The sequence below is a fragment of the Cornus florida genome, unplaced genomic scaffold (genome assembly GCF_030987335.1).
Source record: "Cornus florida cultivar Cherokee Brave unplaced genomic scaffold, ASM3098733v1 CherokeeBrave_3.0.0_Hap2_Chr03, whole genome shotgun sequence".
In the NCBI taxonomy this organism is placed as follows: Eukaryota; Viridiplantae; Streptophyta; class Magnoliopsida; order Cornales; family Cornaceae; genus Cornus; species Cornus florida.
Window position 1 is genome coordinate 20,438,200 of NW_026775573.1, and position 27,130 is coordinate 20,465,329.

Genomic DNA, 27,130 nt, shown 5'->3' on the forward strand with positions numbered 1-27,130 from the left:
ACCTAATGAAGCCAACTTAGTTCAAAAAATCAATTATGCAAGATTTTACATTCACTAGAATACTTATTGAAGATTACAGAAGAAAATCCTACAATTATCCAAGATTTCAGATACACTAGAATGCTTAACCAATGTCAATTTCAACTAAAAAATATCATAATTTACATTAACAGATGACAAATGAAAGAATTAAAAATTTTTAAATTTATGTGTTAAATTAGTTATTCAGCACTGTGTTAATACCTTTTTTTTTTTTTTTTTTTTTTTTTTTTTTTTTTTTTATGGTGAAGGTGATAAGTGTGCCTATTTATTAAACTTTGCAATACTTATTTTCTCATAAATATCAAATAATAACCTATGAAATGTGTAATTGCCGCATACATTTAATACCAAATTTTTTGGATAACACATTGGTACCTAATGAAGCCAACTTAGTTCAAAAAATCAATTATCGAAGATTTTAGATTCACCATAATACTTATTGAAGATTATAGAAGAAAACCTACAATTATTTAAGATTTCAGATATACTAGAATGCTTAACCAATGTCAATTTTAATTAAAAACTATCATAATTTACATTGACAGATGACAAATGAAATAATTATAAATTTTTTTATTTATGTGTGACATAAGTTAGTTAGCACTGTGTGAATACCTTGTTTTAATGGTGGAGGTGATCCGTGTGCCAATTTATTAAACTTCGCAATGTTTATTTTCTTATAAATATCAAATAATAACCTGTGAAATGTGTAATTGCCGCAAACATTTAATATCAAAAATTTTGGATACCACATTGGTACCTAATTAAGCCAACTCAGTTAAAAAAATCAATTATGGAAGATTTTAGATTCACTACAATACTTATTGAAGATTGTAGAAGAAAACCCTACAATTATCCAAGATTTAAGATTCACTAGAATGTTTAACCAATGTCAATTTCAACTAAAAAAATATTTACACTAACAGATGACAAATGAAATAATCATAAATTCTTACATTTATATGTGACATAAGTTAGTTAGCACTGTGTCAATACCTTGTTTTAATGGTGAAGGTCATATGTGTTCTAATTTATGAAACTTCGCAATGTTTATTTTCTCATAAATATCAAATAATAACTTGTGAAATGTGTAATTGCCGCATACATTTAATATCAAAATTTTTGGATAACACATTGGTACCTAATGAAGCCAAGTCAGTTCAAAAAATTAATTATGAAAGATTTTAGATTCACTACAATGACAGATGAGAAATGAAATAATCATAAATTAAGTTCTAAATCTACAATGTTCAGTTCAAAACAAAAATTTCACTGTATTTCGAAAAAATAATGAACAATACTATTAAATGCACAATATTAATAACATGTATTAAGACTTACCAACCATCGTTAATTAGGTCAGTTGTAGATACCAGCTCAGGTCCATTGTAGATTTCTTTCCTGTAGATGAAGAGAAGAATCTTATTGAAGAAATCACCAATTTCTGGAATGAAATCACTTAGTTTTGATTCAAAAAAGGAAATAAAAAAAGTAAAAATAGAGGAGGGAGGAATTAAGGTTTTAAATAAAAAAGGAATTCAAAAGCAACATGTTTTTTATGGAACAAGGAGAGATGAATTAGGGTTTGGATTCAAAAAATTAAAAAGAAATAATAAACAAAACGAAAAGGGAAGGAGGGAAATAACAAAACCAAAAGGGAAGAAAAGGAAAGTGAAAGTGCAGAAGCGGGGGCGGGTGCGCCAAATTTTTCAACTTATTTCAACTTTCCTTTTTCGTATTTTTTTTTTTTGGTTTACAATTGGCACGTTAAGTTTACTTTGCCATTTGATGACTTTTTTTGCTTGTGCTATGTAATGTTTCCAATTTTCGTCATTTTCCATTTTTCGGTATTTTCTGATTTTTTTTAGGGTATTTTCATCTTTCCTCGTTTTGCGTACTGGACACATTGGAGTGTGCCGGGTGTGTCCGAGAGTTGATAGGGTATTTCTTTGAGTTTAGAACTCTTGGGAATGCAAGGGTTGCCATTTCGACATTATTTCATTTTTTGGGCCGTACAGTCTCGTGTGGGACTCGCTGCCAGAATTGTTGCATATGGGGGTTTGATTTGGGTCCATTTGCATCTCACCCATTTTTATTTATTGTGTTTTATGTAGTTGTTATATGGTTTGTGTGTATATGTGTAGGTATATAGATGTGTGGTGGGAAATTAAAGATTTAAAAGGATTTTTTTTAAACGGGGCCCACTTTTTTTCATTTTAATGGCCTAAAGGCCATACCAAGCATCCATTTCTCTCACTCTCTCCCTCCCTCACAAAATATCTCTCTTCTCTTAACCTTTTCTTTTTCTTTTTTTATTCCACACAATTGAAGCTTGATTTCCCTCTCATCTTTGAGAGATTTTTGATGCCGTTTGTGGCAAATTGAAGAGCGCGTCGAGACCTTCGATTTGATCGGAGCAAAAGAGGTTTTGATGCACCTTTGGATTTCGAATTAGGGCTAGGAATTGGGCAAAAATTGGGGCTTTTCTCTCATTTGAGGTAGGGGTGTTCTAATACATGATTTCTTATACTTCTTTTGAGTTAATTCTTTAATCGCATGCTTATTGTGAGTTAATTCTTTAATTGCATGCTTAATTAATTTAGATTCTTGCAAATTGTTTAAATTTTATGTTTGGAAGGTGAGTGTATGTGAAAGTTGATATAATGTGTATGAGCATGCCTATGTGTAATGAAAATTGTATCTTGTATACCTAACTAGCTTGAATTCTTACAAGTTACTTATGTGTTGTACATAGGAAATATGGGGTTATATGCTAGTTATCAATTGGTGTAATAGCATGCACTTGTGAAATGGAAATTCTCTTTATAAGATTAATATGCTAAATTAATGTTGAATGAAAGCATGAGTTACTTCTTTTAGAAATTTAACTTGCAAGCATGTGTGATGTTCTATAGTGGGATTAACAATTAGAAGCATGAGGCATTCATGCATCCATTGGGAAAGGAAAAAGGGGAAAATGTTTTAAAAGCAAGAGAAAGGATTTTGGGGAAATTGTTTTTAAAAAGTGTTGCGAAAATCGGACGCCTAGGAGGCGCTTAGTGGTTCGTGTTGTTAGTGTAGTCTAGAAGGGAGTAAGGTTGAGCTGACTAAGCCGGATGCGACGCCTTGGAGGTGCCTTAGGTCGGATTACACTAACGGTGTGGAAGTTGAAATGGAAATGTTTCGAAAAAATGGGGTGCGACATGAGCATGACATTGCACTTCATTGGCATACATGGCATAATTGTGACTTGGGTGGTATATGTGTTTATATCGGATGTTGTGGTTATGGTATACCTTCCCGGTGTAATATGATCTCGTTCTCTTATTTCCTATTCTATATGTGGACTCACAGGGTCATAGGAAGTGTGTCTTAGACACTTCCTATTGAGCTTATGCTCACCCCTTTATTATTTAACATTTTTTAGGATACAGAAAAGAAATAGCGGACGACAATCCACCCTGGCCTTAGCTTGGAGTAGGAAAATGTCTCTTATTGCTATTTTTTTTGTATCCAGGCTTAATTTTGTATAATGTTGACTCAAAATGTATTATTTTGCAATATGAGATGTATTTAGATTCATTTTGGTGTATGGCCATTGGGGAAATGTAATTAAGTTTTAATCACACTAAATCCTTTAGTGTATTTTAAGTAACGTGTGGTAAATTATGTTAACAATGTGTTGTTGTTATTATATTAGGTGTTGGAATGTATTTAAACATGTACGTGAGTGTAGTGGTGTAGGTGGTTGGGCATCAAAGTTGGTGTACCTTGGTTTCCTTTAGACAATGGCACTTTGGGTGAGGATAACCCAACGTAAAATCCCATACGTCGACCGGATGACCTGAACCAGTCGACATGAATTTCCCACACGTCGACCGGTATCTTGGCAGTGAGCATATTCACTGTACAAGTCTTGAACCAAGTTGACAGGTAGCCTTCCATATGTCGACTGGTATCCTGGGAGTGGGCTTTTCCACTGTACACGTCCCAAACCAGTTGAAGTATGACTCCCCATACATCGATCGGTTCCTATGTAGTAAACATTTGTGACTTATTTTCCTATTTTACCCTTAACCACTCACTCAAGTGTTTTGTTACACATTATAAGATCCAGTAAAATACAATAATTATATTTTAGCCATGGGAATGACTATATTGCCCTGGACTTTATCTTATTTATTATGTGATACAAATAAATGACTATTTTGCCCTTTGAGTCTCAGGCCATTAGGATTGTGATAAATGACCATCTTGTCCTTATTGGACTTTAATATACAAATTTAACGTGAAAGGACCATATTACCCTTGGATAATTTTGGGTCGGGTAAGGACCCATTTAATGATCCGGATCCAATGGATTTAGGTCATTTCACGGCATTAGGCACTGAACTGCTGGGGACTGCAGGGTTAGGAACAGCAGGGCATTCGCGCCCAATGAAGAGTGGATGGAAGAAAAAGTGGAGACAACTCCTAAAATATATATATGCCACTATTGAGATATTGAAAAAAAAGTTAAAAATAGTACCTTTGTATCATTATACATGTCTAGTTTTAAAATTCACACTTTTTCAGACATTAGATTTTATTATATTTTATTACATTGACACTAGATTTATTTTCAAATTTACCCTTTGATGAGGTCTACCCATTTTGAGAATTGGAACTTTAATTTATTTTATCTTTTAGCATAAATTGAGAATGTTATAAAAAATAATGCATTGTTTTTTTAAATGGGACAAATATTATGGGTCAACCAAAAATAAAAAGATGTACTATTTATATAAGACGGGGAAGGTAAATAAATGAACAAAATTGTATAACAATACATTTTTAGAATTCTTATTGATAAGAATCAAACTAAAGCAAGATGCAACCGGCAAATCCGATCGTTTATTACCGCAATTATACTACATGGATGGTCTGCATGTGCTTATTGCACCGTGCAATAGGCGCATTTGACTATTCATTACTACGCGTGTAATATACGCACGAGCACGTACGTTACACAAATGATCCGAATACACCCGTTACACGGCGTACCAAAATTTCTCTCTCAAAATTTTTCCCTCAATTTATCTAATGTGGGAAAGAGACACACAATGTGAGAAAATTGGAGGATGCATTCACATTCACATGGGCATGTCAGCACCTCTGCCCATCAAAAGCACCTCTGCCCATCAAAAGCGACAATGCAGCTACCAGTCTGACTTTTCACATATGTTTATGTTTTTTTATTAGGAAGACGTACTTCACTTTTTTGTCTTTAATTTTTGTAAGCAAATAACAAAAATATCCCTAATTCTTATGCTATAAAATAATAACGTTAGGAACAATAAAATGTATTCTGTCAATAACAGACTGTTCCAGTTGAGTTATTTCAAGAAAAAAGAGATCACACTAACTATTATTTTGAATCTTTACAAATCAAACATTGTTCAAAGCAATCAATTGGTTAAAGGTCCAACACAAACTGCAATACAAAAAGTAGCAGACAGGATGAGTCATGCTTCTTTAGGCTGCTGGGTAACACTAACACCTTACTCAAAACTCATGTTTTCAGCCTCATGCCTCAAGGAATCAAACAACACAGTGGATAAATAACGCTCTCCAAAGCTTGGGAAAATAACCTGTACATAACAAATATGAGTTCCACATTCCATTGGGTTGTTCACTTGTTCTAGAAGAAAAAAAACCTAAAAAACAAATCAAGTTCATACAGTTTATACTAAAGGTAGTACCAGACACCATGGGTTAGCAAAAAATCACGTTGATAACGCACAAAGGGTTGACAAGTTTTTGGAGCATGAAAACCTGATCTAATTTAGATTACAAATATTTGTGTATATGTGTGTGTGTGGGTGTGTACATATATTTGGCAACATTTAATGAAAATGTAGTACTCTGAACAATTTTAGTTCACAGTTCTAACAGCCGTATCTCCTCTTCCCTCCCCTATTCATCAACTGATAACAAAAGGACCCAACTTTAGTGTCCTCATGCTGCTTTTAATCAGACTAACGTGCGGTCTATCCAATTTCTAACCACAAGTATAAGCCTAACACTAACATCAACTAACTAAAACCATATTTAGTTAGGATTCACCAAATTAGAACACTCTTTACTGTATGGAAACTTGAGGATACACTTTAAAGCAACTCTTTTCATCAGTGGTCAATATTTGAAAGATAAAAAAAAAAAAGTCCTCCATGCCTACAATTCTTAATGGCAACAGATGATGCAATAAGGAAAACAAGAAACCTAGAAAAAGCAGTACACATGGCATGTAAATTAAGAATTATTTGAACCATCACAAAAAGATTTCTGATGGGAGTAACTTAACAAAATCAACCCATAATGACTATTTAAGATTATATATATATATATATATATATATATATATATATATAAGTGGATTAAAGAAATTTAACTTACAACAATGAGTTTCCCAGAATTTTCTGGTCTCTTGGCAATCTTTATTGCAGCAGCAGCTGCAGCCCCAGAAGAAATCCCTACCTGCAAATAATCTCACCACAAACATGACAAAACATAGGAAATGTTGATGACAGAAACAACGTAGTATGTACAACTAGGAATTTGGGGTCTTTGATAAGTAAGAGAAAGGAGTGTCAGAAATACATGTGAGACCCTTATAAGAGATCTTAACTAACTGAAAACATACCAGTAAACCTTCTTTCAAAGCGAGAAGCTTAGAAGTGTCCAAGGCTTCTTCACTCGATACCTGAATATTTACAAAAACATTGCAATTGAGTAAAAGGAAATCCAGTTCTTTGTTTCTTTTGTTTGGGCAAATAACTCACACATCACTTGAACCCTCAACTTTCTAATTTAGAAAGGTAGAGGAAATAACACTAGTCCGCAGCCTTTTGATGGTTAGGAAATCCAAGTTAAAGTTGCTGGAATTCACATAATAGATATTGCCATATCAGGAAGTAAGTGGGCGGGCACATATCAACAGTTTGGATTTAAATTCAATTTTAATCCAATTCCCATACTTCGGATTTGGTAAGAGTGGTATAATCCCCTAAATCTGATGAGTACCAAAGTCCATTTTAACTATGTTAATTAAAAGAGTGACCTCGGATTTAAGGGGATCCTAGAACAATGGGTTGATGAAATAATAAAATAGTGTAATACCGGTTAATATGATTAGTTATTTTAATAAGCAAAGGATACACAAGAAGATATTGCAAAAAAGGGACAAAACCCATGACTAAAATTAATTTAATATAATACACACAAAAAAAAAAACAAATACTGTGTATGGTTACTAACTTAACATTAGCCACTAGATTCACAATATTCAAGGCTGAAAATATTTTGAAATTCATTGGTTCTTCTTTTGGTTGTTTGGTTATATCAATTTTAGTTTGATGATAGATGTCAAATTTGGATACGACAAGTCTAATTTCATAAAATTCAATTATTACCAAACTTTTGTTTTATATAAATTATCTTAGAGTGGACAATTATTTGGTGGGAAATTTCTTTTTTTAAACATACTAATTGAAATAATATTTATGTTTGCCAGTCATATTACCAAATCAGAAGTTCTTACAAGATCAATTTAAAACACCAAATAACTGGTCTAAATTTAATCCATTTATTGCCTATATAACAGCATGAATTTAAGGAATATCCACTATCTGTGTGCTTTTATGAGAACTATAAACAAAATGTTCCAAAGGTTATTTTTGCTCAACAACCATGATAAGAATAATTTTTTATAAAGAAGCAGTTCAACGGCACTACTAGAAAATGCAACAAAGTCAAGGAGAAGCAGAAGGTGACAATGTGAATCGTCTAAAAAAATCCTCAAACTAAATTCCTGATAATAAGATTTTGAGGCTTACTTGAACAACTTCATCAAGAATGTTGACATCCAATACAGCAGGGATGAAGCCAGCACCAATTCCTTGTATCTTATGTGGGCCTATCAGATGAACATATGCAAATATCCAATCAGGAAAGAATCAATATGTTAAGATGTTTCTCTTCTCAAAAGATCTTGATGCAAGAAAACACATTTAAAACCTTGACTTTTGACATTGAAGAAGAATCATACTCACCAAGAAAACAAAAATTGGAAACACGAAGAAAAAGATGAACAAAACAAAAACTGGTAGCAACTTCCAAATATTTTTTTTTTGTTGACCACAACAAATGAATAAGCTAACTGGTAATATTGAAAGATCAATTTGGAAGAAGCATTTCCATGAAAGTCTACCAACTCTGAAACCACCTGAAATTTCATGACAATAACAGAAATTTTAACCAAACAGAGTTATCACCGATTTCTTAAGCAGGAAAAAAGTGTTTGATCTTTGCAAGCCTGGGACATATTGATGGTAGTTTGATGCCCATTCAGTTAATCGCTTTCCTTCGACAAGTGAAAAAATGATCTTTAGGTTTACTAACTTCATACAGGAAAAGCCAAAGTGCATTTTCTTATCAGAAGTAACATGACTCTCAGAGCAGCTGAGATTAACATGGTTGAAACATAGTTGACGGGGCTACCTAATGACAGGAGCACTCTAACAGTAATGAAGTAAAATCAATAACATCAACAAAAAGTACATAAGAAGAGAATATAAAATTACTATTAAAACTTTCTTCCCACAATGGTCTGAAACCACTCTCTAATACTGCTCATGCATTCATAGATAATTATCCACAGTCCAGGTACTGGACTAAATTACAAACCGTACCTCCACCAAACTTACTCTTTACGAATCCTATTGAATATGTCCATTTTAGGATTTTTAATAAAGGGTGTTTTTCACAAGCTTGAAGAGCTCAGATATCTTTCATAAAATTTACTGCATATCTGCCCTCAGAATTTTATTGTTTCACTGCAACAAAAAATTTCACTTCTGAAAGTTCTCAAGTTCGCTGGGCTTGAGCCCATCTGGTCACCACAACATTAACACATTCAACCCTTCAACATATAGCAACCAACCAAAGGAAACGAATCTGCAAAAATCTTGTGTGGGTTGGAGATCAAGTGACATAAACAAGAAGAAAAAAGAATCATCATTAATACAGGAAAGTTTGGAGCCAAACTAAACCCGCAAAACAAGGGAACAGTTGTGTTAACACCTAAAAATATTATCCAAAGTAATCATGCCACGTGGTCGAACAACCCGAGGCCTGAACTATGGATCAGCCCACGATCGTCGAGGGGAACGATTAATTTTAAATCATAGTGGTCGGAATTAAGGTCGAGATTTAAGGTCATTAGAACAGAGATAAGGTGTTGAGCTCATAGCTAACAATGGTCAAGGTCCATCGACCATTAGGCTGACGGAGGTCACATCGACCACTAGACTGACGGTGGTCTCATCGACCACTATGGCTGACAAAGGTCCATGAAGCATCTCGGTCACTAATGACTGATGGAGGTGTGGCTAACGGAGGTCCATCGACCACTAGACTGACGGAGGTCTCATCGACCACTATAGCTGATGGAGGTCCACGGAGTATCTTGGTCACTAATGATTGATGGAGGTGTGGTTGACGGAGGTCCATAGACTACTAGGCTGACGAAGGACAATCGACCACTAGGCTAACGAAGGACCATCGACCACTATGGCTGATAGAGGTCCATGGATCATTATGACTGAAAAAAGTTTCTCAACCATTATGACCTAAGATATTCTATGATCATGGTCAAGAGTGTAAGTCACTATGACCTAAGAAAATCTCTCGACCAACCATGATCGACAGTCTCTACCAATGATCGAGAGTACACCTAATTGATGGACAAGCTCAGTTTAAGATGGATCTGATACCTCTTCGGGCCATATTCACTTGAAGAATCTTTGGTGTGATTCAAATAAAGACCGGCTATGAATCCCAATGTTTCAAGAACCCAACAAGTCAGGTCTGGAAGCTTAAAGAAAGCTTGAAATAGAAAAGGACAACTTAACCATGTCAGAGGTCCAGAGATTCAGAACTACAGATAGAAGGTTCTCTTCTTCTTTTTTTATAAATAAAATGTATTAGAAAGCGTTCAAAAGGGGAACGCGTCCTAAGCTATATACATAAAAATAACCTATGAACTCAAAGAGCCCAAAAAGTACACAATATCCTCAAAAGAAGAAAAATCTCTCCCCCAACCCCAACAAAAAAGGGTACAAATAATAGAAAATTTCAGCGCTCCAATGGAGGACTCCTTCCCATCAAAAGATCGTCTATTCCGCTCTTTCCAAAGGCTCCACCAAACGCAAAAAGGGGTCACCCTCCAAAAGTCTCTAAATTACAAACTGTACCTCCACCAAACTTATTCTTTATGAATCCTATTGAATATGTCCATTTTAGGATTTTTAATAAAGGGTGTTTTTCACAAGCTTGAAGAGCTCAGATATCTTTCATGAAATTTACTGCATATCTGCCCTCAGAATTTTATTGTTTCATTGCAACAAAAATTTTGACTCCTGAAAGTTCTCAAGTTCGATGGGTTTGAGCCCATCTGGTCACCACAACATTAACACATTCAACCCTTCAACATATAGCGACCAACCAAAGGAAACGAATCTGCAAAAATCTTGTGTGGGTTGGAGATCAAGTGACATAAACAAGAAGAAAAAAGAATCATCATTAATACAGGAAAGTTTGGAGCCAAACTAAACCCGCAAAATAAAACATCTTTGCTCATTAGAACAAATAACATCACTGCAAATTGCAAAAACCTTGTACCAGTGTCAATCTCCAACATTTCCCTCTGCCTTTGTTATTATAAGTTCATGTTTTCAGGCTGCTGTGCCAGGCAGCATGTATGAGTTCTAGAATTATGACATTTCTGTCTCATATAGATTCCAGTCCATGGCCTATCCAATGACAGAAAAGTGACTGACGGTGATTTATATTGATTGAAAAGAGAGAACATAAAATTCATCATGAAAAATATAGAATAATAATGGAAAACTGCCTAAAATAATACAAAGTAAGTTGAATATTGTATTACTAGTTCACTAGCAAGGGTGGTAGAGGATGTGTTCAAATTTGGCTTGGTTGAACTGCTCAGACTTGTCCCAAGCTCAACTAACACCATTTAAACTTGTCTAAGCTTGGTCAACCAAAGCTCAACTAGAGCCATTTAAACTTGTCTAAGCTTGGTCAACCAAAGCTCTAGTCTGTTCATGAACCTGAGCATGACCTATTCATAAACTTAATAATGAATGTCTACAATCAATGGACATTATAAAATGCTTAAAATACCAATGTCAGAAAAGAAAATGTTTAACATGCCGAACACTAAATAAAATGGCCAGCAACTATGTTATACAAGGATGAAAACATAATTTTAGTTCACTATGAATTCCCAGCTGACTCACTTTCCTATTTGGGGCATTGACTAATCTTAAACCTTAACCAACGGGCCGGTGGCCCAGCGGTACTAAGCTCCTACTTCTCAAAGGAAGGTGAGGGGTTCAAGCTTCAATGGAGGCATAGGTGTGTGATTACCAACTAAGGAAAAAAAAATCTTAGACCTTAGAACAAAGCAGCTAAAACATAATAATCAGTTCCATGTAACTTATCCATATCTTAATTTAAATAAGGATCCCCATAATATTTCAATGGATTTAGAAATTCGATCAAACGCATGCCAAAATAATATTTTGGCCAAGATTGGTGAATGGCAGCACCGCAGCAGATGCTTCAAGTTTAGATTGCCATGCACCACAAACTTGCTTAACCTACTTAACCTACTCATTGGTTTTTTCTACCCTAACAATTCTATATAGCTTTTATTAAAGAAGACTTCTTGGCAAGTCTCTCTATGGAACACATAATGGCAGCTAAGAACAACTGTGTCCTGTTTTCAGTGTCTCGGGGAAATCAAGCTTGGTGTTGCTCAATACTGGCATGTTAATCATTTGGTCGAAATTAAGCTAAACAACTTACTTAGACTTTGTGAATAAGATTGAACAAACCAATTAAAAAGACAAGCTTGAGCAATTCAGTCTCTGGTTTGTCACAAAACTTGGAAATGTGCTAACAAAGAAACTTACAACCAGTTATTAGCTTGAGTGGTATGTCCTGCCACAATCAAAAGGAGAGGTAAAGGGGTTCTAGTCCCAACAAGAACGTGAGTGTGCATCATACTATCAGAAAAGGAAAGTATTAACACCTAAAAACTTAACACAGCAATCCTTGCAAAAAGCTAGTGACATTCCAGCAAATGTCATCAAGATGGTGTTCTCAATCAACACTCCCAACAAGGTGTCACGATCACAGTGCATCTTTCGATAAAAAAAATTGCATATATTTTCAAAGATACATGAAGGGCTTAGTTTTTATCTTATTTTATCTTTCATTAGTTATATTACATGATACATTAATGTAATACATCTCATAATATGGTTTAAAAAGGGTGTTATTGTAATGTTTCTGATTTTTATCATTTTTCATTTTTTGGGATTTTTCTAATTTTTTAGAGTATTTTTGTCTTTTCTTGTTTTGCGTATCGAATACCGTGGAGTGTGCCGGGTGTGTCCGGGAGTTGGGTGGGACATTTTCTTGAGTTTAGGACTCTTGGAAATGCACCGGTTACCATTTCGGCTTTTTTCCCTTTTTCAGGCCGAACGGTCCCGAGTGAAACCCGCCACCGAAATTGTTGTGCGCGGGGATTGTATCATAGGTCCAATGCATATCATGCACATTAATTTGTGCATAAATTAATTGTTTAAAAGATTGTTAGTGGTTGTAACATAATTAGTGTGTATACTTAGAAATGTGGTGTAAAATAAAAGTTGAAAGATTTTTATATGTGAGGGACCCACCACTATCTTTTCTTTTAATGGCCATAAGGCCATTTTGGCCACAAATCTCTCTTCCTCTCGGCAGCTCTCTCCTTCTCCCCTTAATTAATTAATTTATTTTTTTCTTTTGCCATGATTTTCAAGGCTTGATCCCTCATTTATTTTTGTGAATTTGATTGTACTTCTTTGGGCAATGTTTGAAACTTGTTGAGACCTACGTTTTGATCCGAGCAAACTCTTGTTTGGCCAACCCGTGAATTTTCGAAAATTGGGCATAATTTGAGGCTTTTTACATTCTTTGAGGTAGGGGTCTCTAATTCATAACTTCTTAGGATTTATGTGAATTTCTCTTCATGAATTTGTTGTCTAGCATGATTATTTGTGTTGATTTCTTTTAAAACGACTTAATTATTGTAAATGAAGCATGTCACTATATGTGCTAGTTGAGGTTGTATGGAATAGCATGCTTAAGTTGTTGTATTACATGCCTATCATGAGTAAACTACTAGACTTTTACAATATGGAAGCATGTTGTTTATTTTTTTTAGATTTCCCCAAAGGCTTGTTGTGTGTGGTTGTTGCCCTGTATAGTATGGAAATTATATACATTGGCATGATTGTATTAGGCGCGATGCATTCATGCATTTCACTGGGAAATAAAGGGGAAAAAATGTTTTAAACAAATGAAATTTTTTTAGGAAAAAAGTTTCCGAAAGTGTTTGTAAAAACCCGAACGCCTAGGAGGCGCCTAATGGTCATGATGTTAGTGTAGTCTAGAGAGGACTAGGGATTGAGCTAACTAGGCCGGATGTGAAGCCTTGGAGGTGCCTTGTGGTTGTGGATAGTAGCCAATTCCCTCTTTTGTGACGCCTTAGAGGTGTTTTGGGTCGGATTACACTAACGATTTGGAAGTTGAAACGGAAATGTTTCGGAAAATGTGGAGCGACATGAGCATGGCATTGTACTTCATTGGCATATATGGTGTATCTGTGACTTGGATGACATTTGTGTTTATATTGGATGTTGTGGTTATGGTTTACATCCCCGATATAGTATGAGTCCGTTCTCTTGTTTTTTATTCTATACATGGATTCACGGGGTCATAAGAGGTGTGTCTTAGACACTTCCCATTGAGCTTTTAGCTCACCCCATTATTTAACACTTTTCAGGTCTCGGAAAGGAGGTAGTGGATGACAATCCTCCACAAGCATAAAGGGTATAGGAGGGTTTGAAACATTTTGTATTTAGAGCCATCCTTTTGTAAAGCACCATGACAAAAATGTATTAACTTGTGTAATTTGGCTGTGTAATGTAACTATGAGTTTGAGACCCTATTTTGATGTATATATATGACCATGGAATATAGTATGTTATTTCATAATGTGTTTGGAACAGATTTTGATTAGTTTCCAGAGTTCTATTCAAGGTTCTTCTTCATTTTCACACGTGTAGCGTTCCAGTAGTTGAAACTCACTTCGCAGAGCCATTTCGGCCGACTGGTTCTTCCAGGAAACTCATTCACTGTTGAAATAACAACCGATTGACCGACTGAAATGCCTGTTTGGTCGATCGGTATAAGAGGGTTCACTTCGGCAGACCTAAGCCCCACTTCAATCGACCGAACTGTTGCAGCTTGGTTTAGTTGGCTCTTTTCTCCTGTATAATTCACTTTGAGTCTTAGGTATTCATATTGAGCCTTTGCGAAGCATATTTATAACCTAATAATGATGTATTGACACTAGATATGGCGAAATTGACTTAGGTGACCTCATGTTCAGGTAAGGACCCAGTTAACGATTCGGACCCACGGGTTCTGGTCGTTATAAAATTGGTATCAGAGCGTTAGGTTCGAATACCTTTCGGACGACGGGTAGTGAGGGTGGAGAGTTGACTTGCATCATTTATGTGCCTATGTGTTAAAGTGTTTAACTGTTTAAAAAGCATACCTACTTGCTTACCTGCTTGTTTGCTTATGTGATCACATGCTTATGTGTTTAAAGTAATGTATATTGTTACCATGATAATGATTGAAAGCCTGTTGATCTTGTTATGATGATAAGTATGAGGGTTATGGTAATGGCAAGTGGTAGACATGGTTTGTACAGTATTATTTTAAATGATAATGTGGTAAGTAGTGAGCACGGTAGGTGCAAGCATGTCTCGTATGGTGTTGTGACAGTTATTTAAGCGTGGGTTATGCCAGTATTTGCTTTTAAAATGAAAGAGGGGGTCTTTTAAAATTTAGATGAAGGGACACGATTGTATTATGGTATGGGGTGCGGTAGAGTACTTGTCACGGCATTGATGGTTGTGTGAGTTTTGACTTGAGTAGGCAAGGAGCTCGGTTGCTCTAGGGTTGTTGGGTGCCAGTTCTTTTCGAACGAGTGGTTTGGTCTTTTAGCTCGTGGGTTGAGCTATTCAGTGCATAGTCATTTTGATTTTCTTAGTGCATTTTGTACGGTGCATAGAGCTCGACTTTAAAATAGGTTCATATTTCATGGCATGGTGTCCTTATTGTGGGTGAGTTTTATGCATCGGTGTATGGGTTCTGGTGATCGTGGAGGTCAAGTGTGCAGGTGAGGGTTTCAGAATGACCTTAAGAGGTCAGCGTTTGTGACTTAGGTCACAGTTTGGTGTGGAGGTTCTTTTCGAACCAGTCGTGGTAGGTGTGACGAGGGTTGTTTGAGCTACGAATGTAGTTTATGGATTATAGATGTGCATCTTCTGGTACGGTCTAAGGAAGCATGTTGGTTCTGATTGTCAAGGGGACTTGTTGGACTCTGTAGGTCTAGGATGACATAGCCATTGATTGGAGTCATGCTAGCGTTGGGTGATCGATCGTTTGATGTGATTCGGTCCGTAGGTTATAAGAGTCTGTTTTAGAGGTTGGTTTGTCAAGGGGTGATCCCGTTTCGGAGAGTTGTAGGAGCATGTCGCTAGTAATTGACTAACGGTGAGCTGATTACATGGCTTGGTTGATGAACGGGATTATGGGTTAGCACAACTGTCTAGGAAGTTTTGAGGTGGTGTATAGTGGTCAGTTTTAGTTGTGTAGTACATGATTGCACAATAAGGTAGGTTGTGTGAGGTCATTAAGGTGCTTGGTTTTTTACGGATGAGGTGATAGCTGGTGGATATTGTGTTACCAAATGGATTGTGTTTTAGGATTTGAAACTTGTGGATGGGAGTTGCATTCCGGGTGTGTCTAGAGTGTTAAAAGATAATAATGGTTATTTGAGGTTCCAAGGAGATAGACTGTCGATTTGAAATGATTTGGACGAGGTTGATTGTGTAGGTTTAGTCGGTAGCCCCACTTGACTTTTGTCGGGGCCAAGGGTGTTCTGAGGAACGATGAAGAGGGGAGGTAGTGATGTTGAATCTAGGGTATAAGGTTTTCTTGTTTAGATGCGTAGATTGCTTAGAAAGAGAAGTTTGAGTAGCCGGTTGAGCATTGGTGATTGATTGCATCGTTGATGGTTTTGAGGTGACAATTGGGTGTTGAGCATTCTAGATTTTATGCTCATTTTCATTTTGAGGATTTGTCGGCATGACATTGCCGTTTGGTGTTTCTTTTTTTAGTGGTAAAAAGTGGTCGTGGTGGGGAGTATCGAGGGTAATGCTTATTTTTCTTGTAGTGATGGTTTTATCTTAAGGATGTTTGAGGAGGAATCGCTTAGCAGTGGCTTGATGGTTCGATGAGACAATAGGTTTGAATTGTTGTTTGGAAAGAATGGTGGTAGAGGCGTTATGGTGCGGTGTTTAGTATTGATGAGCTTAATGGTTTTAGGTATGATCCGAGGATGGATTTGAGATTGTGAGTTGTTTGTTGTGTGTTGTCAGGTAGAAGATGGGGTTGTGTGTTGTCAGGTAGGAGATGGGGTTGTGTATCAGTCGAGGTAATGGTAGTCAGCTTAGTCTTTAGAACCAGTGAGAGCGGTGTTGCTGTATATGTACCTTTTTCTTTTGTCTAGTCAATGGGTTGTTGTAACTGAGGTCAAGGATCTGGTGTGCACGGCGATTGAGGCGGTATTGTCTAGGAAGGTGGAGATAGAATGGGTAGTAAATGTGTCATTTTATAGTATAGAGGTTATCATTTGGGAGTGACGGTTTCTAGATGGGACTAGACGCGGTGTCCGAAGGGCTGTGATTGTTTCTAGTGTTTGTGTGTTGTGAGTGTGGGTGCTCTTGCCTAATTGGTTTTGGTTAGCATGGGTGTCGTAGTGTATCGTGTGCGAGGTTTTTGTGCGATAGTGTTTGACGGTTTGTTTGTGGTAAGGTCGCCCAGATTTAGGTTCGTAGTTCCGTATGGGTATCCAGTTAGTTCTTCTCTTTGTATGTAAGGAGTTGGTTTCATTTTAGGCGAGTTTGCGTGTCCATGGTTGGATGATTGGTGAGCAGAGTGTGACAGGGTGTCAGATACATTCAAGTTGGAGTTGTCAGTTTTTGGTGAGAGTGGGGTTTGCTACCCTTTTCTGTTTGTTCTGGCCTTGGCAAGGACGTCGTTGGTTGGGAGTTTTGTTCTCCACTTAGGGGTGGTGCACGTCCGCGGATGGGAGGACCTGTGTGTGGTTTGTTAGGTGGTTAGAGTTCATTGCCAAGGTCTTAGTTAAATAGGTCGACCCACTTCCACGGAGGGAGATGAAGTCTTTGGTTTTATAATGTTTGTTGTGGGAGTGGTCTTGATCAGTGGGATGTGAGGCACAGGTTGTAAAATAGGGATTGTGTTTCCGGTGTTTGGTACTATCGGTGATGACTAGGGGTGTGTCGTGAATTATAAGCTTGAGGATGAATAGATAATGTGATGTGAGACATGTACTCGGGTGTTCTTATTGACGTTTGATTTGAGTAGTGTTTTGAGAACAGATGTTGGTATTGTTTGAATGTTGTGTAGTTAGGGAATGAATGTGAGATTCCATTGAGGAATAATAGGGATGATTGACCTTGGTTTTGAGGTTTCAGGCATGAGATGATCGTATTGTGTGTTTTGAGGAAGAAAGAATTGAATAGAACAATGTTATGAGTTGTCTACCTGATACAAGTGTTATGAGGAAATTAAATATCTTTAGTACTGGTTAATGATTGTGATGTTTGGTGTTGTGTTGTTTTTAGCTTGTTACGAGCTGTATGATTCAAAAGTTATTGAGATACTTAGAGCTGGTATTTGACTGTGTAGTTGTTGAGGCTATGTGGAACGATGGATGGATAGTGGGTGGATTTTTTAGTTGTTTTATGGACTGTGTGAGACTGTGTTTGAGGTTTGGACTTGAGGACAAGAACGGCGTATGTGCTAAGATGGGATCGAGGATGAGAATGGCCTGGCCAACTATTTCTCTTGAATCAGTCCCTCTTTAGCACGATGTCAGGTCAAGGGTCAATGATTGTTTCGACTTGTTAGTAATAATGACAGCACGGTATTGCGCGTTGTGTCGGTGTGGCAATGTGGATTCGGGAGGCTTGTCTCAAGTGACGAGGTGTGTTAGGTAGGATCAAGTGACCGATAAAGGGCTGTAGTACAACCATTGATTGTTAAAGATCTTGTTTCAAGGATTTGTGTCTTGGGTGTAGGATAGTGTGCTTTAGTAATTTGGTGATAAATGTTTATGCAATCGTTGGGAGATTCATTGTTTAATCAACTTAAAGTTGTTAGGTGTAATGATTGTCGTATAGTGCGATTAGTAGTCATTGGTACGGTTATGTGACGGTGTAGCTACGTATTAGATAACAAGTGTTTAGCCTGTCAAGTATGTGTAGGGTAGAGTTGAGCTTGATTGTGAAATGGACGGGGATTCTTTGTCTGAAGTCCTTCTTGGTAGTGTTGAGTGGAACGATGTCCATTTTGAGTTGAGTATAGTGTAGAGCGTACCAGTTGGTTTTATGGTAGTAGTGATTCTGTTGCCTGGTGATGTCCAGTGTCAAAGGCATTAATGTTGGTGAGTTTTTAGTCTGGGGATTTTGTGGGGTGTTCTTGGAAAATGTGTGGCGGTGGGCCTCCTTCTTTAAGGAAGGTAGATTTCAAGGACGAAATCTTTTAAGGAGGGTAGATTGTAATGTTTCTGATTTTTATCATTTTCTATTTTCTGGGATTCTTCTAATTTTTTGAAAGTATTTTTGTCTTTTCTCGTTTTACGTGCCGGACACCGTGGAGTGTGTCAGGTGTATCCGAGAGTTGGGTGGGACATTTCCTTGACTTCAGGACTCTTGGAAATGCACTGGTTACCATTTCGGCTTTTTTCCCTTTTTCGGGCCGAACGGTCCCGGGTAAGACCCGCCACCGGAATTGTTGTGCGTGGGGATTGTGTCATGGGTTTATTGCATATCATGCATATTAATTTGTGCATAAATTAATTGTTTAAAATCTTGTTAGTGGTTGTAACATAATTAGTGTGTATATTTAGAAATGTTGTGTAAAATAAAAGTTGAAAGATTTTTATATGTGAGGGACCCGCCACTATCTTTTCATTTAATGGCCATAAGGCCATTTTGGCCACAAATCTCTCTTCCTTTGGACAACTCTCTCCTTCTCCCCTTAATTTCTTTTTTTTCTTTTCTTTTGCCATGATTTTCAAGGCTTGATCCCTCATTTATTTTTGTGAATTTGATGGTACTTTTTTAGGCAATGTTGGAGAGCTCGTTGAGACCTACGTTTTGATCGGAGGAAATTCTTGTTTGGCCAACCCATGGATTTTTAAAAATTGGGCATAATTTGGGGTTTTTTACATTCTTTGAGATAGGGGTCTCTAATTCATAACTTCTTAGGCTTTATGTGAATTTCTCTTCAATGAATTTGTTGTCTAGCATGATTATTTGTGTTGATTTTTAAAACGACTTAATTGTTGTAAATGAAGCATGTCACTGTATGTGCTAGTTGAGGTTGTATGGAAAATCATGCTTAAGTGGTTGCATTACATGCCTATCATGAGTAAACTGCTAGATTTTTACAATATGGAAGCATGCTGTTTATTTTTTTTAGATTTCCCCAAAGGCTTGTTGTGTGTGGTTGTTGCCTTGTATAGTATGGAAATTATATACATTGGCATGATTGTATTAGGCGTGTTGCATTCATACATTTTATCGGGAGAGAAAAGGGAAAAAGTGTTTTAAACAAATGAAATTGTTTTTGGAAAAAAGTTTTCAAAAGTGTTTATGAAAACCCGGACGCCTAAGAGGCGCCTAGTGGTTCGTGGTATTAGTGTAGTCTAGAGAGGACTAGGGATTGAGCTAACTAGGCCGGATGCGACGCCTTGAAAGTGCCTTGTGGTCGTGGATAGTAACCAATTCCCCCTTTCGTGACGCCTTGGAGGTGCCTTGAGTTGGATTACACTAACGGTTTGGAAATTGAAACGGAAATGTTTCGAAAATGAGGAGCAACATGAGTATGGCATTGCACTTGATTGGCATGCATGGTGTATCTGTGAATTGGATGACATTTGTGCTTATATTGGATGTTGTGGTTATAGTTTACATCCCCGGTATAGTATGAGCCCGTTATCTTGTTTTCTATTATATACGTGGATTCACGGGGTCATACGAGCTGTGTCTTAAACACTTTTTACTGAGCTTTTAGCTCACCCCATTATTTAACATTTTTCAGGTCTCGGAAAGGAGGTGGCGGATGACAATCCTCCACAAGCACGAAAGGTATAAGAGAGGGTTTGAAACATTTTGTATTTAGAGCCATCCTTTTGTAAAGCATCATGACAAAAATGTATTAACTTGTGTAATTTGGCCGTGTAATGTAATATGAGTTTGAGAACCTATTTTGATGTATATATATGACTATGGAATATAGTATGTTATTTCATAATGTGTTTGGAACATATTTTGATCAGTTTCCAGAGTTCTATTCAAGGTTCTTCTTCATTTTCACACTTGCAGCATTCTAGTAGTTGAAACTCACTTCGCAAAGGCATTTCGGCCGGCCGAAATGCCTGTTTCAGCGACCGGTTCTTCCAGTAAACTCATTCATTGTTGAAATCACAACCGGCCGACTGAAATGCCTGTTTCGGTCAACCGGTACCAGAGGGTTCACTTCGGCCGACCAAACTGTTGTAGCTTGGTTTAGTTGGCTCCTTTCTCTTGTATAATTCACCTTGAGTCTTGGGTATTCGCATTGAGCCTTTGTGAAGCATATTTATGACCTAATAATGATGTATTGACACTAGATATGGCGAGATTGACTTAGGTGACCTCGGGTTCGGGTAAGGACCCAGTTAACAGTTTAGACCTACGGGTTCGGGTAAAGACCCAGTTAACGGTTTAGACCCATGGGTTCGGGTCGTTACAGTTATTTTGGTACAGTGAAACCTGAAAGCATCTCCCAAGTACACACTTATAAAATAGTGCTATGTAACCAATTCATATTGAAACTAAAAAAAAAATAAACAGCAACCAAAAAGAATCAAGTGAGTAAGGTGTGTAACTTGAAAAGCAACATGACTCACCAAGCTTTCCTCCATTTAGAATGGCACTTTCAGCTGGTTCCACACCATACACCTACATGTAAGCAAAAGAATGGTTCAACACCATACGAAACAGTAAAATATGATCTCATCTCTCTCACTAAACACACGCGCACAAACCAACCTTTATCTTTGAGTTTTTCTCCTTGAGGAACTTCCCTGCCCCAGTAACTGTCCCCCCGGTCCCTATCCCTGCAACTAGGGCATCGACTTTCTCTTCAGAACCCTTCCAAATCTCTGGTCCAGTAGTTTCATAATGAATCTACACAACGACAAACCCATGAAAACTTTCCTACCATCTTGACACATTACAAGATATCAATGCGAAGAATACCTTTGGATTGGCAGGATTTTCAAATTGATTAAGAAAAAAACTATTGGGCGTCTTTTCTAGTAGATCTTGCGCCTTTTGAAGAACTCCATCAATGCCCTTGGCGATATTTGTGATGTACAACTCTGCTCCAAAAGCTCGAAGAACAATCCTTCTCTCAATACTAAACGTAGACGGCATAACAAGGATAAGTTTATAACCCTTAGCAGCCGCGATGAATGCCAAACCAATGCCGGTATTACCACCGGTACCCTCAATGAGGACCGTCTTCAGCCACCATTATTTTAGCATATTCAAAAATGGTAAGATAATATTCAGTTCAAAATGTACATAATTCAGACTATTCATAATTCAGCTTGGTTTGATCATCAATCACTCTAAAGCAATCTGTAGGACAGTTAGCCTCACCAAAACATGTGGCGTAAAATTATTATATAATTTGCATTTGAACTCCGAAGCCTACAATAATTTGATATTAGAGTTATGAAAGGTAAAAATCTTACCAGAACATTGCCGATAAAAGGAATCAACTAACCTTCCCAGGAGTAATCAGGCCCTTCTCTTCTGCATCTTTAATCATACTGTACCCAATCCTACATGAAAGAAATATGTTCATTTGCATCATGCAAAATTTCGAAATACCCCTCAACACCATGGTTCCAAAAAAAATTGAAATACCTGTATTTCAACATTTTCATATTGCAACATTTTGAAATACTTGTATTTCTATGATTGCATTTTCATGATTGTAACATACCACAGTTGTAAAGCTAATTACGAAACTAACAAGTAAGAAATCCCAAAAGAAAAATAAGATGAATACCTATCTTTAACACTGGAGCAGGGTTCCATTGTCTCTAACTTGGCGGCAATACGGGCTGCACAACCATCTACAATGTTGTTAAGATATACCATTGGGGTATTTCCTATTAACTGTACATTGTGAAAGCAAGAAATGAAGTGATTTTACACCGACGTAAGGTTGAAATCAGTAATGAAGCTCTCGGATGAAAACTTACTTCAGTAACATCTTTTGCAATTGCAAGTGTGTCTTCCATATTTTCTTATCAAATTACTGCACTGTGGTAAAGAAATGAAACAATCAAACATAAGTCAAAAACAAATGAAAAAATATACCTTAAGGAGCAATTGGACATCATGGAGATAAAACCATTACAAACATAAAAATTATAATAACTAAACAAACATGACAAAAATTAAATTTTAAACCGGGTGATTAACCTAGGTATGATACTATACCTAAAAAATAATGAACTTATTGTTAAAAAATCTGTATTCAGATCAAATGCAAAACACGATTATTTGATTCCTCAGAAGCCACACAATTGACAAATGAGCCAAATATGGGTCAAAATTTTTGTTATTCAACAAAACCCTACTAGTGCATTCAAAATTATAAATTCAAACTTGTCTTTATTCTTTAACCAAAAAAAAACTGACTAAATTTTTCATTCGGTGATGATAGAATAGGAAGAGGGATTGTTGATGTTTCTAAAAAATATCAAGGGAGCAAAGTAAGGAATGTCAGAAATGTCCTTTTAAAAAAAAAAAAGAAAAATCATATCCCTACTGGACAAAAGCACGAGGAGTTCGAAAGTGGACTCTACTCTATTGGACAAGATTCAGCTATCCCATTAACCAATCTAGATAGCCATCAAATTTCCACCTCCAACTAAGAAAACAAGCCCACCAGCTCAGTTATATGTGAGGACGTACCATAACTCAAAAGATCAAAGCTTCATGTGATTGTCAACACCGAAGATGCAGATTTTTAAAATAAGTAGCATAATTAAAGATTTAATAATGGATCTATTACAAATTAAGATCAAATGATGACCAGGCCAGTGGCCGGTATCAGTCTCTTACCTCCTAAAAGGAGGTTAGGGATTCAAGTCACGAAAAAAACGTGTGTGTGAAGTATCAACTAAGAAAAAAAAAAAAATTAAGATCAAATGATGGAACTACTGAATACATTATTAGAAACCAAAATGGAATAACATAAAAGCCAAATCATTAATCAAAAACATAAATATCACAAATTTACAGCAAAGAACAAGTTTCAACTTTCCACATATTGTAAATGCTCCAACCGGCAGATTGTTCAACAAATCACCACAAGATTACTCCCAGATAATAAAACAATTAGAAATATAAAAGAAGAAAGCTAAGATAATCTCAAAACTCACATTCAACCAAAATAAAAGCAGCAAAAAAAGAAAATTTTAACATTTAAGATACCTCAAAAGTCCCAAAATTTCAAGCTCTCCAGGAAATCAGATTCCCAAACATTATCATTACAAAAAAAAAAAAAAAAAAACTAAAATTTTCTCAAGCCAAACAACACATATAGGAAGCTAGGAAGGTCAACAGCCGACACTAGAAAATATCAAACCCAGTTATTATTATATTAAAATCAAACAATGAACTAGTACCCAGGTTTTATAATGCCCCAACAATGCAAGTTTTCAAAGAGATCACTCACAAAATCAGATTTTGGACACCGTAAAACAGAAAAAATTATTCAATTGAATAAAAATAGGACCTGTACTCTAGTGCTGCTGGATGCATTATTTGATAAGCTTTGTTTGGATACATTTACTCCCTGTACACATCGGTGCAGTGTTTGTTACACACAGAGACAAATAATATACTGTTAAGCTTAAAGAAGAGAAACAGAGCAGCGTTTGTTACACACAGAGACAAATAATATACTGTTAAGCTTAAAGAAGAGAAACAGAGCAGCTTTAACTGATAATGTATATTTTAATAACAACTTAGTTAACAAAAGGACAAGTTATATGCAGATAGCTAATATTTTATTTATTACTCGTATTATAACATAGTTGACTACTATGTTCCGTAATACAGTCTTTCAAAGAAAAGGTCATATTTTAATTACATTAGAAAAAGTAAACAAATAAATAAAAAGTACTATAAGAGACATACTGTCGAGTTCAATAACTATGATGAGATCACTATTGAAGCAAAGTGCCAAGTATGCGCATAAATTATAACCTACAAGAGTAGCCGACATGACATGGTAATCCTGCTGTGCGATTTCTATGCTGTCTCTTGTTGTGAACGTTAACTGATTTTAGTTTAGTCATGTTTTATTCCACCTAATAGATACTAAGACTGTATTTAACAATTATATTACTATTTATAAATAATATTTTACCACTATTTATAAGTAACATTACAAAAGTCTAAAAGTAATATCGCATGAGTCTAAAAAGTAATATCACCATTTATAAGAGGGTAACATCACTACTTAAAAAGTAAAGGTTGTTAATAGTCAAATACCTCATAATCCCATTCAAAATTCTCTTTAAATTAACATGTGACTTTTTTGTTGGATGTTCTATTTTTATGATAAAATTTAACTTAAAAAATATATAAATAATATGTTAAATTAAGTTAGATTTAAGTGTGACTATTAATTTTTCAGCACTATGTGAATACTTTTTTTTAATGGTGAAGGTGGTGGGTGTGACAATTAATATTAAACTTTGCCAAATTTTTTCTTTTGATGGTGAAGGTAGTGTGTGTGACAATTAATATTAAAATTTGCTAAAAAAATTTCAAAGATATGTTAAATAATTTAAAACTAAGTGTATGTTTTTTTTAATATTTTGAAGGAAAAAAAAAATGTGGCTCTTTTTGTTATTTTTAGAAATAACAAGTGTTTTGTTTGTTGTCTAAAGTTAATCCAAGTGATTTTAATTTTGATTTAAATTCTGTAAATTAACATGCTAAAGTGTTTTTAAAATACTTTAATTTCAAATTATAACATAAATGATATGTTGAATTGAGTTACATTTGTATGTGACATTACTTAATATACATTATGTACATACCTTTTTTTAAGGGTGAATGTATTTATAAATAGTGGTGAAATGTTACTTATAAATGGTGGTGAATTGAGTTACGTTTATATGTGACATTAATTAGTTTACATTATGTACATACCTTATTTTAAAGGTGAAGATATTTATAAATGGTAGTAAAATATTATTAATAAATGATTGTGTAATTGTCAAACACAGTCTAAGTGTATATTAAGTGAAATAAAACGTGGCCAAATCAAGACCACTTAACGCTCCCTGTAGGAGACAGTATGAAAATCGCACAACAGAGGATTTGCAATATCCAAGAAAGGTAGAGCACTCTTGTCCGAATGGGTTTGAGTTCTTCCCCTTTCTTTTTATTCTCTCAAAAGTTTTTTTTTCAATGAAGTGAAAAATATATATATTTGAAAGGTGAAAGGAATTCATTTGAGGTATGATTGGTAACTGGCATATGGAATTTGCCATATTTATATATATCTAATATGTCAAATTTATTAATATTTTGTCTTTTAATTTAACAACAAACAAAAATAAAATAATAATACATAATATCAGCAGAGTAAATAACAGCCAAGAACACACTAAAAAAAAGGATAAATTTTTTTCTCATATCAAAAAATTGTATGTCAAATTTGACATATACAATTTTATGTCTAATGACAACTAGACTATTCAATTGGAGGAAACTTGTTTACCAAAACTATTCCCTTCAATACACTAGCTTGAAATTGTCGGGTAAAGATACTGTTTACTTAAATAGGTGAAAACACATTTTGTTAAGTAAAAATAAATAAATTTTATTTTACTTGTTTTGAATATTTGAGTCCATACTGTCAATTTGAGTGTTTTGGATATTCCTATTATTTAAAAATAAATCTAAGATAAATATTGTATTTGGTCTTTTTGAACTTGTATTGTCTAAATTATTTTCATTTTTAATGAATTTAGCCATCCATTATTTCAACTTTTCATTATATTTATATTTTATTCATTAGTTATTATATGAGTTATATGACTTATTTAGTTAAATGAATTATTAAACTGTACGTATCATTACATGTCTCGTTTTATTAAACTAGCTTCACCGATTGTATTTTGCTATCCGTTTAATAAACGAATCACGTTCGAGAGTTTTTAATTCAGTTATTAAATAGGTCATGTTCGAATTAACGTATTTGAAAGTAAGTGGCATAGTAATACTAAACTTCTACTTCCCAAAGGGAAATTAGGAGTTCAAGCCTCAGTAGAAACATGTAGTTGTAAGTACCCAAAAAAAAAAAAAAAAAAAAAAAAAAAAAAAAAAAACACAAACTCCGTGGAAGCAGTCAACACGTCACGATTATGACTCAAAAATAAAAATTACTATCTATGAATCTATCTGATTGAGAAAATAATTTGTACAAGCATCTCAATTTCACTTTAATTCGCACTCCATGTTAAAAAAAAAAAAAGACTTGAATATTCCCAACTTGTCGAACTCGAGCAAATATCTTAATTTATAATATTATTTTTTATTTTAAAAATACGCCACTCAATATATATATATGGGTCAAGTGCAAAAAATACCTCTATAGTATGCTTATAGTACATATTGCACTATTTTCGTGCAAAAAACACACCCTTATATTATGACATTTGTGCAAA

General features: G+C 35.4%; 1 protein-coding gene across 2 annotated transcripts; it reads right to left on the bottom strand.

Annotated features, from left to right (window-relative positions):
• Nucleotides 1-5,417: 5,417 nt before the first annotated feature.
• On the bottom strand, nt 5,418-23,311 carry LOC132299853 (cysteine synthase-like). Of its 2 annotated transcripts, XM_059796715.1 has the most exons (10): nt 22,637-23,302; nt 22,441-22,550; nt 22,153-22,210; nt 21,621-21,884; nt 21,411-21,548; nt 21,269-21,320; nt 7,917-7,996; nt 6,725-6,784; nt 6,478-6,558; nt 5,418-5,672 (listed from the first exon to the last, which is right to left on the bottom strand). In XM_059796715.1, the coding sequence occupies exons 1-10, from the start codon at nt 22,673-22,675 to the stop codon at nt 5,583-5,585; spliced, it is 972 nt and encodes a 323-aa protein (XP_059652698.1). In that variant the 5' UTR covers nt 22,676-23,302; the 3' UTR covers nt 5,418-5,582. The 2 variants fall into 2 exon arrangements, 1 of the variants encoding a protein (XP_059652698.1); XR_009480206.1 differs by lacking the exon at nt 5,418-5,672 and having other exon boundaries at nt 6,479-6,558; nt 7,917-7,985; nt 22,637-23,311.
• Between the last annotated feature and the right edge of the window lie 3,819 nt (nt 23,312-27,130).